At 29.9% G+C, this 16290-nt stretch overlaps 2 protein-coding genes across 2 annotated transcripts; one reads left to right on the top strand and one right to left on the bottom strand.

The window, feature by feature from the left end:
* The first annotated feature begins 1056 nt into the window (after positions 1 to 1056).
* Positions 1057 to 5290, top strand: LOC101513327 (uncharacterized). The gene is made up of 8 exons (XM_004489487.4): positions 1057 to 1515; positions 2141 to 2221; positions 2309 to 2368; positions 3648 to 3691; positions 3961 to 4003; positions 4095 to 4166; positions 4656 to 4757; positions 4854 to 5290. The coding sequence occupies exons 1-8, from the start codon at positions 1168 to 1170 to the stop codon at positions 4971 to 4973; spliced, it is 870 nt and encodes a 289-aa protein (XP_004489544.1). The 5' UTR covers positions 1057 to 1167; the 3' UTR covers positions 4974 to 5290.
* A 1673-nt stretch (positions 5291 to 6963) lies between these two features.
* Positions 6964 to 15883, bottom strand: LOC101512358 (choline/ethanolaminephosphotransferase 1). The gene is made up of 20 exons (XM_004489484.4): positions 15710 to 15883; positions 14467 to 14664; positions 13804 to 13813; positions 13646 to 13696; positions 13378 to 13455; positions 13003 to 13078; positions 12889 to 12911; positions 12706 to 12806; positions 11953 to 12047; positions 11791 to 11859; positions 10862 to 10931; positions 9924 to 9987; positions 9809 to 9849; positions 9616 to 9700; positions 9090 to 9152; positions 8872 to 8930; positions 8711 to 8763; positions 8262 to 8334; positions 7932 to 7975; positions 6964 to 7208 (listed from the first exon to the last, which is right to left on the bottom strand). Exons 2-19 carry the CDS (start codon positions 14601 to 14603, stop codon positions 7954 to 7956), a joined length of 1170 nt encoding a protein of 389 aa, XP_004489541.1. The 5' UTR covers positions 14604 to 14664; positions 15710 to 15883; the 3' UTR covers positions 6964 to 7208; positions 7932 to 7953.
* Positions 15884 to 16290: the final 407 nt, after the last annotated feature.

Genomic DNA, 16290 nt, shown 5'->3' with positions numbered 1-16290 from the left:
CCAAATTTAATACCTTTTCCACTATAACTACGAAAATAAACAAGGTGTATTGCCAAATTTTATAGATATCTTTTCCACTATATCTACGAAAATAAATTTAAGGCTAAATACCACTTGTGATCCCTTAACCTAATTCCAGTTAATATTTTAGTCATTTATCTTTTTTTTTCCGATTTGGTCCTTTATTTTAATTTTAAGTGACAATTTGATCTTTTATGTTTTAAAACGTCAACAATGTTATCCTTTTTTTTACAAAAATTAAAAAATTTATCAAAATTTTCAAACAAAATTCATTAAATTAATTATATTTTGTAGTATAAAACAAATTTAATCAAATTCGTAATTCAAATCTTCAAATAAACTCATATTTTTCATTCTTTATTTGATGTTGTTGGAGATGAAAATATTAGTCTATTTAAAGATTTAAGTTATAAATTTGATGAAATTACATTATATTGATGATGATAATTAGTTTTATGAGTTTTGTTTGAAATTTTTTATGAGTTTTTTGAATTTTTGCAAAAAAATAAGGATAATATTGTTGACATTTTAAAACATAAAATATCAAATTGTCACTTAAAATTAAAATAAAGGACCAAATCGGGAAAAAAAATATAAAGGACTAAAACGTTAATGAAATTAAGTTAAGGGACCGCGGGTAGTATTTACCCTAAATTTAAAGTTCGATAATGTGCTACTTGATGTCACCTTAGACATTAATTTTATAGTAATTTTTGTAAGATATGTGACGTTGTTTTTTTATGAATTAATTATATATAATTTTTGTTAATTTAAAAAAAAAATCTTAAAGAAGTTGTTTTTGTAAATTTATATATTTTTAAGAAGTTGCTATTTACAAAGACGATTTATAATTAAGAAAAAATAAATGATACTTTTATTTATAGTTTTCAAAAGACAGTAATTTAGTAATATTTTTATAAAATTGATTATTGAAAAGAAAAAACACAAAATTGATTAATATTTTAAATTTTATGATTTAGGAGAGTAGATTAATACATGTTTACAATTTCACAAGATGAATGTAGATATTTACATATTTTGGCAACCAAAGAAGAAGAAAAAAAGGAAAAAATCTCAAAATTTTAATTTTAAACTCTTATTCTTAATTTCCATTGAACCAAACACGACCTTGAATTCTTCTTCTCCATGATTCCACTGAAAACTCATCATCAACCTTCTTCTTCCTTCTTCTTCTCTTCCATTTCCAAACCTAACACACTCCACACTATCTCTCTCCAACCACACTTTCTCTCTCTTCCACAATCTCCACCACTCAAATTTCCTCTCAAATTCAAACCCCTACCGTTCTCTCCTTCACTCCCTCTTCAAAGGGTTTCAAAAATTGAACTTTCAATTTGCAGCAATGATGAAGAATTTCAGGATTTGTCACCAAAAGGGGAAGTTTATCAGAAGACACTGCAGTTGGTTGAGTGTTCCATGTTTGCTGCACTCACTGGTTTGGTCTATTTCTTGAGCAACTCTCTTGCCATTGAGGTTTGTTTTTTATAATCAAAGTTTTGGTCTTTTTTTTTAAATAGGTTTGTTTGGTTATTGAACTAGAATAATGGCTTTGAGTTCGTTTTGGTGAAATTTAGAGCTTTGTTTCAGCACTTCTCTTGCAATTGAGGTTTGTTATTTATTTATTTTTTTTTTTTTTTGGTTTGTTTGGTTAAGGAATTAAGATAATGGGCATGTGTTCTTGTTGGCTGAAAATTGGTTATTATGAATAAAAATTGGATCTTTGTTTGTTTGTAATTAGAGTAATGGGTTTTCGAAAATGGATTTACTGTTGTCAAACTTTACTGCAGATGCAATCTATTTATTTGGAAATGGATTTACATATTTGAGTACAACTTATTTATTTGGTGAACTCAAGTTTGTCTCATTTAGTTCATGAATCAAATTTAAGAATTAATCATTGGTGTATCAACTGAGATTGATTTGGTGCATTAGCACCCTAAGGTTTGGCTAAGAAAGTAGAATAATGGGTATTTTTTTCTTTTTTGTTTAGGTTGAGTATATTACCAAAAATGGTTGACAAAGAAGTTTCAATTCATGTTTTAGGCATTTGTTACATTTTTTCACCTCACTGTTTGGTTTTTTTCTTTTCTGGTTGCAGAATTACTTTAGTTGTTTCTTCTCGTTGCCAATAGTGATATCGTCGATGAGATGGGGTGTTGATGCCGGAAGAAAAACTCTGGTTAGACTTACTAGTTGCTTAACCACATGCAATGGATAACTCTAATAGTTATTGTTGCATATCATTTTTTTTTTGTTATTGATGTAGGTGGCAACAACTATACTTTTGTTTGTCTTGTCTGGTCCAGTAAAAGCTCTAACCTATCTGGTAAGTTTGCATTTTAACTTCATTAATTTCCTGCGCTAAGCAATAAGACTATCAACTTTGTGTTTTTTCCTTAGTGTTGCATGTTATTTTTATCAAAAACTCTATGCTGCATGATTTTGTTTATGAAAGAAAAAAAACTATTTAGTATTGTGAGCTACAATGTTATTTTATGAGATTTGAGAATATATTTAGGTCCCGTTTTTTGGTCTGTAGAAAGAGTGACAAACACCAGCTGAAACTCACATACACGACTGTGAGGTCATGGGTGAAGATGTCCAGCCTTACTTATCAGCATTTGTCAGTTGAGCTAGGTCTTTCAGACATATTTAGGTCTCGTTTACTTCATTTTCCATTTTCAATGATAAATTAAACATTAGAGAAGATATTATGAATGTTTTTGAAAATGCATTTTAAAGTAGATTGAATATTTCTGAAAATTTTGAAAAATGTCAAAACATAATTTTTCAGTATTTCCAGAAATGCATTTGCTCTAAGTTAGCTTCTATCTTCTATTTCCTATCTATCACAATTAAGAAGAAGAATTCATAACCAAATGTCATTCATTCTAGCCACCAACATACAAAGTTAGAATTGAAAATGTTTATAGAAAGTAAACGGACCCTATTTTATGAAGGCAAAAGTTGCTTGCCAATTAGTTTGAGGATACTTTGTATCAAATTTGCATTCTCATAAACATTGTGTTATATTCTCTCCCTCTAGAGATGGTAATAGTTGATGAAGAGAGGTTTACTAGAGACTCAATCATAATGACATGCCAATCTTTTGCGTGTGACTTAACAAAATTTACATCATAGGCCATTGTTTGTAAGAATTGCAGATTTGATTGTTGAGAAATTTAATCTTGTGTAACAAAGATTTGGCTTCCTTTTTTTTTTCCTTTTGTGGTAAATATTGTGTGTGTAGTTTGTGTACAAGTAAATAGTCATTTTGGTGTTTAAATGTGTGAGGTACTGTTCACCGTCTCCAGATGTATTAAGATTGCAAAAAGAACCTCTTAAGTGTGTCTTTTCTTAATAATTTATGGATCAAACTGATTAACAAAAGACAAATTCAAGGACCAAACTAACTACGAAAGACAAGTTCTATGACCATACTGTCAAACAAAAGACACATTCGGGGATGTTTTTATAGTTTTTCATTTATACATTTAGGAATTATAAATGTGCCTCAAATATTCACATACCAAAATGATTGTTAACCCTTTATGAACCGTAGTTTCCTATGAATTACTTGATTTGTGAATATTTCTTTCATGCAGCTTAAGCATGGTATAGTTGGTTTCACAATGGGTACTCTGTGGAGGTATGTCTTTCAGTCACACACTTATATGTTTCTAAAATTAACTTCCCATGGAATTTTGTAATGATATTCCTTAAAATTATATTGAGATTACTGTATAATGTAGTGAGTCATTAATCATGGTATATGTTTTTTAATCCAAGTTACCATAAAGTGGCTTTCTTCACCTCAATTTTACATGAAATTCTTAAATTGAAATTTGGTAGCATAACAATCAGTCTTTTGTATTAGGCATGACTAACAAGTGCTACTTTTTTTTTGCATCTTACCAGGTTGGAAACAAGTTGGAGCCTGTCAATTTTCTTGTGCACAATTGTAATGTTTGTTGCCTCAAACTTATACCTAATTGATGTGGCTTTTTTCTTCGCAAATTTTTCATAATATATAACCTTAATCATGTTTACAGGTACGATCAATCGGCGCAGTTGGCTTTGTCTTGATTTCATCTTTCTTGATAAGGGAAAATATACTAGCTCTGGTAATGAATCCCGCAATGTTATTTCTTAACTTTTTATTCATCTTATTTGAAGAAATGATATTTTGACACAAAGTTGACAATAATTTTGACGACAATTTGGATGGTTAACGTAGATCAAGTATGTGGTTAATTACATTAAGTAAATAGTTAATTACTTTATTAACCACACTTTTTAGGTGTTGAAATATACATGATATCCATTAACTGTCCAAGTTGTGTTCAAATATACATAATATTCATTTAACCATGATCTGTGTTAAAATATACATCTAAAAATTGTGGTTAATTGTGTTGAGTGGATGGTTATTGAATTGTGATACTTTGTTATATTCATTAACCATTACTATATGTTATTAACTATGCATTTGAACTGTATTAACCATCCAAATTGTTGTCAAATTTGCGTCACAACAACACAACTCTACCACAAAACAACTGACGTATTTGTTTTCCTTTTCGTATTGTTTTGCGACGGCAAATGGCTTGTAGATCACCATTAACATTCATGCTTCTCTTACATTTGTGCTCACTGCCTCTGGTGTCAATTTCATTCCTTCAATGAACTTCATATATACCCTTTTTGGGATTTTGGTATGTTAAACTCTTCTCTAAGAGACTCTTTCTATTAACTTAGCTTATTTCTTGATATGCGTTGAAACATATTTGTATGTGCTTTTTGGATTTCAGGTTTTGTTGAATAGTGGATGTTTCATGTTCTTACTCCACATGTTGTATTCTGTTTTCCTTACTAGAATGGGAATGAAGGCTTCACTGAAATTGCCAAGATGGTTAGAGAAGGCCATATAAGGCCTATGTACAAAGGGGTCTCAAAATATGAGAGTGCTATCAGATTTTGGGTGTGTTAGGTTTAAGGTACAAAAAAAAAATATCAGAGTTGTCGAAATGCAAGAAAAATAAGAGAATTGGTGCAATTTTTCAAAGTTTAGAGTGTGCATAGAGTGTGCATGTGCACATCACAATAGTTGGATCCACCCCTGCCTTGTATAAAGGGGTTGCAAATTTTTAATTGGAATCTCATTCTTCTCTTAGGTTATGAATTATTTATAACCTATAATGTCATATTATAAAGTGAAGTCCAAAAGTAATTACTAATTTTGATCAGATATTTTTCTGTACAATTTTACACAATCATTTTAATCTAACATTTTTTACCCTTGAATACATATAATACACAAGGGAATTAAATTAAAACGAACACTATACGTTGAAGCCCAATTAAATAAATATACAATGAATTCTAATAAATAAATAAAAATAGAGATGTTTATGTTAATAATAATAATAATAATAATAATAATAATACATAGATAAAAAAATCTATTGCACTTGTGGTTTTTGCAAATTATCTAATCATTGTCGTTGTTGGAACTTTGGGTTTTTATTAATAATTAAAACTGGATTGGATTTTTATATTTGATGTGGCAAATATGTCAGATCCAATGATGAAGGAATGGTGTAAACCCAGTTATAAAAGAAACCCTAAAGAAGGGTTGAACCACAAGTGAGATCAAAATATCATGCAAATGTATGTTATTCTCTTTTGGGAGATTATTTGTCCACCCTTCTTCACATTAACTTCAAAACTATACAAGCAAAAGAAACATTTTTATGCTCAGCGTGTATTTCTAGACAACAATGATTTTTTTTACCCATCAAATACATACTTCTAGACAGAGTTGTGGTTGGTTAAAAAAAACTGCTTATTTTATATCTCTTAGCACATAAATGAGACAAATATCAAACCCACCAAAAAATTGAGACAGCAATATTTGCTATTGAAATTGATTCAATTCATACACATGTAATTTTATTTTAAAGTAGACATGCACACACTCCCAGACACATATAATAGTTTTATTTTGACGTTATCTTGCCACTCACACTTCCATAATTTTTTCTGTTTATTTATGGTGAAATTTGCACTTGTTTCTGAAAATAATCAGTGTTGGACAAAAATGTTGAGTTGAAAAATAAGTAAAATAAAAGCTAGAAATCTTAACTTTTAAATATAATTGATTTTGGAGCTGAAATAAATTGAGGCCAATGGGCAAACCTAATAAATTTGTGGCCAAATCACATTTGACCATCCAAAAAAGTGATTTTGGAAGGTCTAGACGCAGAACCAAACAAGACAAAGTTATGTTCACACAACTTGATTGAGAGAAAAGCAATTATCATGGCTGAACCAGTGGTGGCACTCAAGAAAGGTTGATTTCTTCTCTACTTGTTCTTGTTGACAATATATAATTTTGTACTCTGATAATTTTTATATTTACTTCATTTATAATTTTTTGTTAATACAGTTGATTGTATATCTTTATTATACAATCAATAGAAGATAATTTTACTCCTGAAACGCACGGATATTACACTAGTATTTATACACAGCACCTAATATCACACTATTATGTTACTACCTCCCATCTTTAATATAAGAAAAATTTGGGGTAATTTTTAATCTTAATTATAAGAAAAAGATACACATTTCAATTGTGCATTGATTGTTAGAGTTCTTTTTATACCCCTATTTAATGAAAGATTTATATTTACTATAAACTCACTTAGTGTGAATAAGAAATTTAATGCTAGAGTATATCTGGAATATCATTTATATTTTATAGCATTAAATAAGTTTGTTGATCTTGACATCTTTTTGTAATTTTTTCTTATATTAAGGATCGGAAGGAGTATTATTATTTCCAAAACTATATAGTAATGATGACAAAATGGAGAGGATCCATTCCCACAGTTTTGATTAAGAAAAAGTGAAAGCATATAACGAAAAAAATATTTATCAAACTAAATATAAAATCATTTAATACTTTTCTGAATCGATACATTGAAAATTCACAGGTATTTTCTTTTTTAAGATGAATATATTCATAGTGGTGAAACAGTAAAGTTTCCACAAATAGATCTCCTAGTCTATCTATGAATCAATACATAATGAAAACTTCCATTTCCATGTAGCAAAATTAGTACTCATCAAAACTTTGCCAGTAGTTTCTCTTGACTTGCAAGCTGAAATGACAAAATTAGTGAATTAATACGAAAATATGGAGGAAATAAAACGCATTATTTGGTTCTGCAGTGATGAAAATTAATTCATATTGTTTTGATTTAAGGGCATGTGTTTGGTTCTCCTAGTCAATCTAAGGGATTGTTTGATACAACTTCAAAAAAATAATCAATTTTAAGGCTTTTTATCTGTTTCTTACAGCTTTTGAAAAAACTGAAAAATCTGAAAATAATTTAAAGACTGCTTCAAATGAGAATATTTTTTGAGCAGCTTCTTGTGAAAATCTCAAAATCCTAATTGTGTTAGAATATGTTTTGCAAACAAAATCAATCCTACTCGATAATTTTATCTAGCATGACAAAATCAATTTTACTTATCTACACTCACTTTACACCAACACAAGCGAATCCAAGAACTGTGTTGGAATATAAAATAATATTTTGATATTATCTTAGAATATCTTAGTTTGTCTTTTAGGATTAATTTTTAATCCTATATATTATATCTTATAAATAGGGATAGAATAGTTGTAATTATGTTATTGCTTTGAAACATATAGAGCCAAATTTGTGTAGTTTAAACACACGGTTTCACCATATTTCTTTCTATTTTCCTCTCATTCAACAAACTGAATCAATTTTATAATTATAAATTGAAGTTGACACTTCAGAAATAAAGAAGAATATATCCAAAAACTCGGGCAACAAATTTAATAAAGGGCATACCTAAATGAAATGTTGTGTAGATTCAAGCTTCCTTCCTAGTTATCCTGCAATAGAACAAAAGGTAAGAAAATCAGAATCAAAAGACATTGTTCTTAACAAAGACAAAAATAAAATAAAAAATAAACCACACTAAGGACAAGTTATCACCAACTTTTCAAAAAACAAACTTCAACAAAAACACAGATTTTTGTACTAACTTTAACCAAATAATCCACACATATAGTAGCATAGAAAACCAATTTTCAATATCAATAAATTTTACATCATAAAAAGGAAAGAAATTAAAGAAAGCGACTACAGAACTAATTAATCTAGTGCTGGTTAACTTACCTGAAGCAATATATTCCAAGGGCATCTGTAATTTCATGAATGACAGACGTCGCGAAATGCAAGTAAAGTGATGCTGTGTTTGCACAAACAGAACCATCAGGCAAAAGAAATATATAATAAACTACAAAAGTAAATCTCAATTGTAAGCCAATAACAAAATTTAACTTCAAAGTAGAAGTGAACCGTCAATTCAGTCTTTCAAATTTAAGGAGTCAGACAATTTTGTCTCCAAAATTAACAAAATTTCAAAATATAATTGAAATTAAAAATCATCGATCACAATAGTCTTTATGGGACGATGTCAAAGACATTAATCAAGCAAAACGAATAAATGTGATCAATGACTTTCTCAATTTTATGGATCCTTTTAAATTTTCATAAAATGCATGTACTTTAAAAAGCTTTGAAAAAATATATTTTTCTTCTTGTTCAGAAAAAGGTAGATGTACCTGTAAATGCACAGTAACCAAGAAGAACTAGTCTCTCATTAACCAAAGGAACCCTGCCAAAATGATATCAAACAATTTCTCTAAGATAAAGGTGACAGTAATAAATTAACATTAAACCACATCAATCAAAGGAATTTAGAATGTGAAATCGCGGTACATACCCATCATTTAATTTTGATGCAAGTGCATTAGCAATGGCGAATGGGAGATACAGGAGGGACTGTATATAAGATAAATAATGCTTACATTAATTTATCTTTGTGTAATAAACTTTAACAATTAATCACTTGAATGAAATCGGCTACATTAATCAAAATATGAAAAAATAATGCATCTTAAAAAGTTGAAAAAGTAACGTCGAAATAAAACAGCTTAATACCATGCACATTCCAGTTTTTAAGCCTTTTGGTTCATCACATAAGTGGGCCAAAATCATCCTTCCCTACAAAATTAAGCTTCCCTCAGTAAAAGTCATAATACAAGGAGTTAGATTATTATTATATACACATAATGAAGCTAAACGCAAGATACAAAATTTTAGAAGTATACCCTGAGGGGAGCAAATAACTTTTATTGCAAATTAGTGATTTACTAACAAAATTATAGTAGTTATTTTTTAAATAAAAAAAAACTCCAATTTATCTAAGGAATTGGCTAAGCCTAACTCAATGTTACCTTACAAAAAACAAAGTTGTCAATAGCAGATCATTGAGAATAGCGGTTTGTTCACATTCAACTATGTTACAGAGCTATAGCGCCACTATACCAGCAGTTTGACAACATTTTGTACTAATTGTGTATCGCAGAACAGTAACGATGAGTCCAATTTGTGCCATACTATAGCCACTACTTGACAACACTATACAAAAATCAACAGTTTTTCAGATTTAAGACAGCTATCTTACCACAAGATATCCGAAAGTAAGTCCTGTTCCCATAACAACTAAATGTGGATAGTTGGCTATGATGTCAGATGGTGACAAATAATCCCTGCACCAAAATCACCCAAGTAAGCCAACAAAAGAATAATGGAATGTGCATATCTTCCAAATAAAACTAGGAGAACAGAAATGGTGCATCTTGAGTTGAGTTATATACCACACAAGCACTCCTCCGACAAGGACAACAAATGGATAAAGCTGTCAAAAAAAAGGCACCCATCAACAAAGCAACAAGATTTATAGGGAAGAATTTGAATAGGAAAAGGTGTTACCATTGCCAATGCAAGAGGCATACTTCCATTTTTTGACTTCACAACCTTTGCAACATTAAGAACACTGCATGGAAACAACAGATAATGTTGCCATTTGAAAAGATCTTCATCAAATAACTTAAAAAACAGTATACAGACTCATGGATCATTTTTTAACTTTTAATGTTGTAAACTCTAGTTTTTTTCTATAAAACTGGGAAAGGGGAAATTATTACTAATTGATGCGACACTAATGACCATTTTACAACTGTGTCCGAAGGAATTCGTACTCCGTTCCTTGAGATTACACATCCAAGCTAATATGTTTTGAACTAACACCTAATGGACATTGTAAAATCTTGGTTGCTAATTGCTATCATGGATGCGGGGATTTTTCTACTGATTATTAGAACTTGGGTGATTTAAGAAGTAGTATTCTACATATCCAAAAAAGTGATTTTTAAAAGTGATTTAAGAAGCAGATGAAAACTCTTAAAAGTGATAATTTTCTTAAAAAAAACTGTAAGAAACAGGCCCTAAGAATGAAGTGTGTCATTATCCTATACATGTGTTCAAATTATAGGGTTTAGGTAATAAAGTAGAAAATGAGAGATTAAGGACATTAAATTGATATGTGCCAATTAGATGTGATGAAAAATACAAAACACTAAGGCTAATTTAAATCTGTACTAAAATCTTAATCCTAATTAGGAGAGGAAATGTATAATGAAATCTAGAAGCTAATACTAAGAGATCATCTATCATACTTGAAAATATTCTAATATGCAATAAATATACCAATTAGGATTAGGATGGAGTAACATAATTAAAAGTCAACTTAAAAGAAATTATATCAGGTTTAAAAGTTAGAAAAGAATGCAGAAATTTTAAGCCGATGATAAATGGCGTACTGTGCATGCTAACAAAGGTTAAACTTCAATAATTTTAGCTTTACATACTTGAATGTAACAGTTGGTATAACCCCAAAAGCTATCATCAAACACAATATTGCGCTGTATGTTGGAACATCTGCAATCCAAAAAGTAAATTAAAAAATCAAACAACAATTTATCAAGAACTTACACAACAATAAGACTAACTATAGATAGACCAATAATCCTTTTCAAGCTAAGCTCTACTATAAGGAACTCACACAACTTATATGTGCTAGTGCTACCCAAACTACACAGCATTCACTTTTTTCTTTCAAATTTATGCAAAAATGTTGTTTTTAATTATCTTTTTTTATCGCCATCAGGGTTTGTATCCTGGTCCTAAAAGTAATAAACTAATTAAACCCTTAGCTCAAACCAGTTACAAAAATGTTTTGTTTTTAATTATTATTTTCACTTTTAATGAAAAATATACTACTTTGTTTTCATCTTTCTTGTTTTCAAGGTTCTATTGTGGTTTGTTTTTCTATTTTCATTTTCAGTTATATTTTTTTTTCTTTATCTTCTCTAGTTCCTTAGCAAATTCTTTAAAAACATGAAAAAATGAAAATAAGATGCTATTCTGAAATTGATAGTAAAAAGATAGTGAAAATGAAACAAAAAAGTAAAAAACAAATCAAACACACCATAGGTCCTCTCTCAAGTGTTGATAAGCATGTAATAGTATATTTGGTATTATGTGGTTTCCAGCAACATATTGACAATATGGTCTTAAGTTTTAACCCATGCGATAGATCTAATATTTCTTATGTAATAAATGGTTAAAGTACAAAAAAAAATGTCACCATATACAAACAAACAAAAAATTATTAGGGATATGAAACTCAGGGACACCGTATAAGTATAATAATTATCGCAAGTAGCATTGAAGAACAGAGAAACTTAAGCCTTGGTCCCAAATATAGAAATAACACAAATATAAAGGACAGTCATACCAGCAATAAAAGGCAACCAATTCAAAAAAGGCAAAGACTTTCCAAATTGTTGAGCCCACCACTCAGCACCTGTAGAGAAATAATTAATAATAATAATAATAATAATAATATGCATTGAATTTTAAGCATATATAATATTAAATACTCAAAGAAAGGGCATACCGACAACAGCAGTGAAAAAGTGAGAGAGGTATATTAGCATAAGACCCTCTGTAGGTCCATTTACAACAGGCAGTATAAGTGTATTGGTGAAATAGCTGCATCCAAAACAACATTTAGATGAAAATCAATATCACTAGACTGCCTAAAAGTATACATAGAATACAATATTAAAATATATAATCATGCCAAATTGTCAATAGAATAGATGCAGGTTTGAGAATCAGATACATTTTATTTTATTCAAATACAACAGTATAAACAGGACAAGAACAGAAAATCGTTTTTCAGAGTCATTGTTCCAACTCTGTTAGAACCATCATTTATTTGATAGAAAGGATTGTTAAATAAATTCCTATGCTCCACAGACAGCAATATATAATATATAACACTGAGACTTTTAAATAAAAGGTTAAAGATATTGTGATTCTTAAAATTTGGGTTAAAGCTAACTTAACCCTGCAAAATCGGTTTCTAAGGTGAGGGATATCTCCCACTTGTATAAATACATTTTCAGGTCATATCTCATCTAATGTGAAACTCTCAACACACACACCCACGCTCAGGACTAGACATCTTGAGTGGGATCTAATAGTGGGTAGTCCAACAAATCTTTGATAAAATATGATACCATCTTAAAATATGGGTCGGATTTAACTCAACCCTACAAAATTGGCTCCAATCCAGTGTAGGACTCTTAGCATTTATTGAAGAAAAAAACAATTTACTAAATATAAATTGAACATTATAACTTACTGCTCCCAGGTAGCACCATAAAATGTAACTGCAGATATTAACCACCACCAGAAAGTACTTCTTCCACACATGGATGTGCTCCCAAAAGCAAGTGCTTCAAACTGAAAAGCATTTCTCATAGATGACTGTCATTATTTTCTTGTAATGGTTTGAAAACAATAGCCAAAGCTAAAAGAAACATACTGTACAAGCAAGCGCATCACACCCTGCAATGAAGTTGAAAATATCTTCATTAATGACATACATGAATACATAATGAAAAATAATAGAATGAAAAACATGGTGAAGGAAAATAACCATGATCAAACAGCTCCCCCAATGGACTTGAAGAATTTGTACGTCTCGCTTGCTTCCCATCAACAGCATCAAAAGTCTAGCACGAAATATAAGCATAAACATAGTTATGGAAGTGTTTTAATGCACTCACCTTGACTCAGATTAGTTAGAGTCCAGTGCGATTTCTGGAAAGTGAGAGTTGCGCACAACAAGAAAAAGACTAAAGCACACTATTTCTTTATACATAGAAGCTAAAAATGAAAGAAATAAATAAATAGAAACTAAATTTCAAAAGACTTCTTTTACAAAGGTTCAAATATATATATTTAAGCATAAAATTTATCAGAATTGGTTACCATCAAGAAACAGGTACCACAATACGATAACTTAACCAACCTGGTACAGAAACAAAAGTAGCCCGTGTGCAAAATGAACCCATCTTGGAGGAGCTGAGTCCAAATGAGGTGAGTATATCTGGATAAATAAAGAAATCTCAATACACTAGAAATATTGAAGGTACTTCGAATTCTCATTTCTACAAATTGCAAATTTCATTATATATCATTTGGCAAAATGAAAATTAAAGTAAGGCATTGAAAAATCATCACTATTATGTTTTCAACTATATGAATTAGGAAGATTAATGGACTCGGGTTCGACTCACATAGCCAAGCAATGCAGACAATAGTAAGAACATAAATCCCATCAGAGTTATCTGGAACCAAACAATTTAAGAAATATCAGTGCCAAGGATATAGCTTATGATCAAACTACGGTAACAATTACTGATAATACTACAAAAATAAAGGAAGAAATGTTTACCATGTTTGGACTGCAAAATATCGCAGAAGATCAAAATGCCGAGTGATGAGGATAAATAAAAGAAAAGAGTATAAGTTAGTAAATTAAGAAATTAAAAATAACATTGTAGAATAGTTAAACTTAAACCAGAGTATCGACAAAAGAGTAAATAATAGTATTGTTTCCATTAATGAGAAAGTTTATCATCTTTTCCATCCCCTCCAAAACCCTCTATATACCACTATACCTTAAGGCTATGGCTAACTTTGTGTGTATTCATTTAAACTGATAATGATAGTATCAAGATGAAGAAGATACATAACATTAATAATATGTTATTATTATTATTATTACATGTTATTAATATCAAAACTCAATTTTCACATAAAAAACTGGTTTGTAAAGTGAGGGATGCCTCTCACTTATGAACATTTTTCTAGGTTATATTTTATCCAATGTGAGACTCTCAACACTCCCCTCACACCCAAGATTGGACATCTGGAGCGTAACCCGAGTAGCCATATAGCGGGTGGCTTAATGAATCATAAAATGTGAGACTCTCAACACTCCCCTCATCAAGTGTAGATTCTCAACAATCCTCAAAATGAATAAATACTTTTATTATTATAAAATTCTAAAATAACTAATAAAACAACCTTGGTTTGAAACGAAAAAAGTACTTACGGCATCCATAGAGGGAAAAAATTAACAAAGCGAGTCCAGAAGGGCTGAAGTACATATTTGGCGAGGTATGAATGATCTACACCACTATATTTGTATCTATGCAGGGCTGCAACACCATGACTCCCAATATAACCCATTCTCTCTTTTCAAAAACTATGTAATATGCTTCAAGTACCAGTTAAACCTTAGCACAACCTGCTGAAGTTTGAAGAATAATAAATGGACCTGATAAATATAGATACAAAGCTCAAATAACAATTTGAACAAATGTAAAAAGCATAATCCAGATTTTTTATGTATTTTACATTGAGACAATACAGTCTTCTAAGTGTAGTGCAAATCAAACACAGCATCAATCTTTAGCTAACTAATAGACTATGGTGTTTCTGTCTATAAATAATGAAGAAAGTAATGGAATAATACTGCCATATTTTATTACTACAGTCTTAGACTGTTTATATAGTAAAAGAGATTAAATCAGTAATAATTACTAATAATGATATAATCATTAAAATAAAATCCTAGAGAATCAAATCTGATTTCCCTTGATTCTTCAACAAATAGGCACTAAGCACAAAATATGTAACTGAGAGCTGAAAGAAATGCAGTGGCAAGACAAATTAATTAAAAAGTTAGTCAGAGACTAGTAGGAATGATGAAAAATGCAATCTTTCACCTTGCTATAAACTCACCAAACCTCTCTTCATTCATTCAAAGTACAAACATATAAGCTTTGAGGAAAAAATATTCAAGAACAGCAATTTCTAGTGATCTAAACAATCCATCAAATCTTTAACAACACACACAAAGTAAATTGCTCATAACCTATAAAGCACTGAACCAGACACCAGACACCAAACACAAGGCTGACACTTGTAATAATTTGAAAAAATAGAAGTACTTGAATTTAACTACATGTGTTCCGCCACTGAACACACACGTCCTCAATTTGAAGTGTCCATGCTACATAGCTTGTAACATATCAACTACACAACTCAAAACCATGAACTAACTGGTAATTCATGAGTCATGAATATATCAATTGTACTCTATTAATCACACAATCAAAATAAACACACACCACACCACATTTGAATGCTAACATAAAAAACCTGCACATAAATTTTTCATCATCATTCGTACTAAGTAAAAAACATAAATAAACAAAAAGGTAAGATAAAAAAAATTAAAACTTTGTGGAAAAATGCAACCGGATCCAAAAATGAAAAGCATTTGGCGGTACCAAATCATTTGTTGCAGCAGCTTGAGAGAATGTTGAAAGAGAAAATGAGAATTGGATGAGAAAACAAAGCTGAGAAAAGAGAATGGAAGTAGAAATGGAAATGGAATGAATTGAAGAGAGCGAGAGAGAAAAATGAAAAGTTTTTGCTTCCTAACCTCCAACGTATGATGATTTGCTTTGCTTTGCTTTGCTTCACATAATAGTAGCTTTTCCCAAACGCCGCTTTTTGCAAACACTGTTTTCCAAAGTGATTATTATTATAAAATAGGTTTAAATGTAAAAACATCAAAATAAAATTAAAAAAGATATCATCGCAAGAATTGAAAAATATTATAAAGAGGTTTAAAGTATAAAAAGAAAATGTATATTTATAAAAATTAAAAATAACTTATAAAATAATAAAATGGAAAATTCGAATAACGGGAACAAATAATTCATGCTCGACAACAAAATTTCAACTTTGGGTGTGGTCACTTCTAAATTCTTCTACATATTTAATAAAACAACCATTTTGTAAAAAATTATCTAAACTAGGGTTTTTAAATATACACTAACATTTATTTTGAATCACTCTTCTTCTA

Source organism: Cicer arietinum, chromosome 2 (genome assembly GCF_000331145.2).
Source record: "Cicer arietinum cultivar CDC Frontier isolate Library 1 chromosome 2, Cicar.CDCFrontier_v2.0, whole genome shotgun sequence".
Classification (NCBI taxonomy): Eukaryota; Viridiplantae; Streptophyta; class Magnoliopsida; order Fabales; family Fabaceae; genus Cicer; species Cicer arietinum.
Note: the sequence above shows the minus strand (reverse complement) of the source record. Positions and strands in the feature narration are given on the sequence as shown.

Coding starts and splice junctions, on each gene's coding strand:
- LOC101513327 (XM_004489487.4), top strand. CDS start 1,168: ATGATTCCACTGAAAACTCATCATCAACCTTCTTCTTCCTTCTTCTTC. Junction 2,222..2,308: donor ATGCCGGAAGAAAAACTCTG/GTTAGACTTACT, acceptor TTATTGATGTAG/GTGGCAACAACTATACTTTT. Junction 2,369..3,647: donor TAAAAGCTCTAACCTATCTG/GTAAGTTTGCAT, acceptor TCTTTCATGCAG/CTTAAGCATGGTATAGTTGG.
- LOC101512358 (XM_004489484.4), bottom strand. CDS start 14,603: ATGGGTTATATTGGGAGTCATGGTGTTGCAGCCCTGCATAGATACAAA. Junction 11,860..11,952: donor CTTTTTCACTGCTGTTGTCG/GTATGCCCTTTC, acceptor ATTTCTCTACAG/GTGCTGAGTGGTGGGCTCAA. Junction 9,701..9,808: donor GTCGGAGGAGTGCTTGTGTG/GTATATAACTCA, acceptor ATTTTGGTGCAG/GGATTATTTGTCACCATCTG.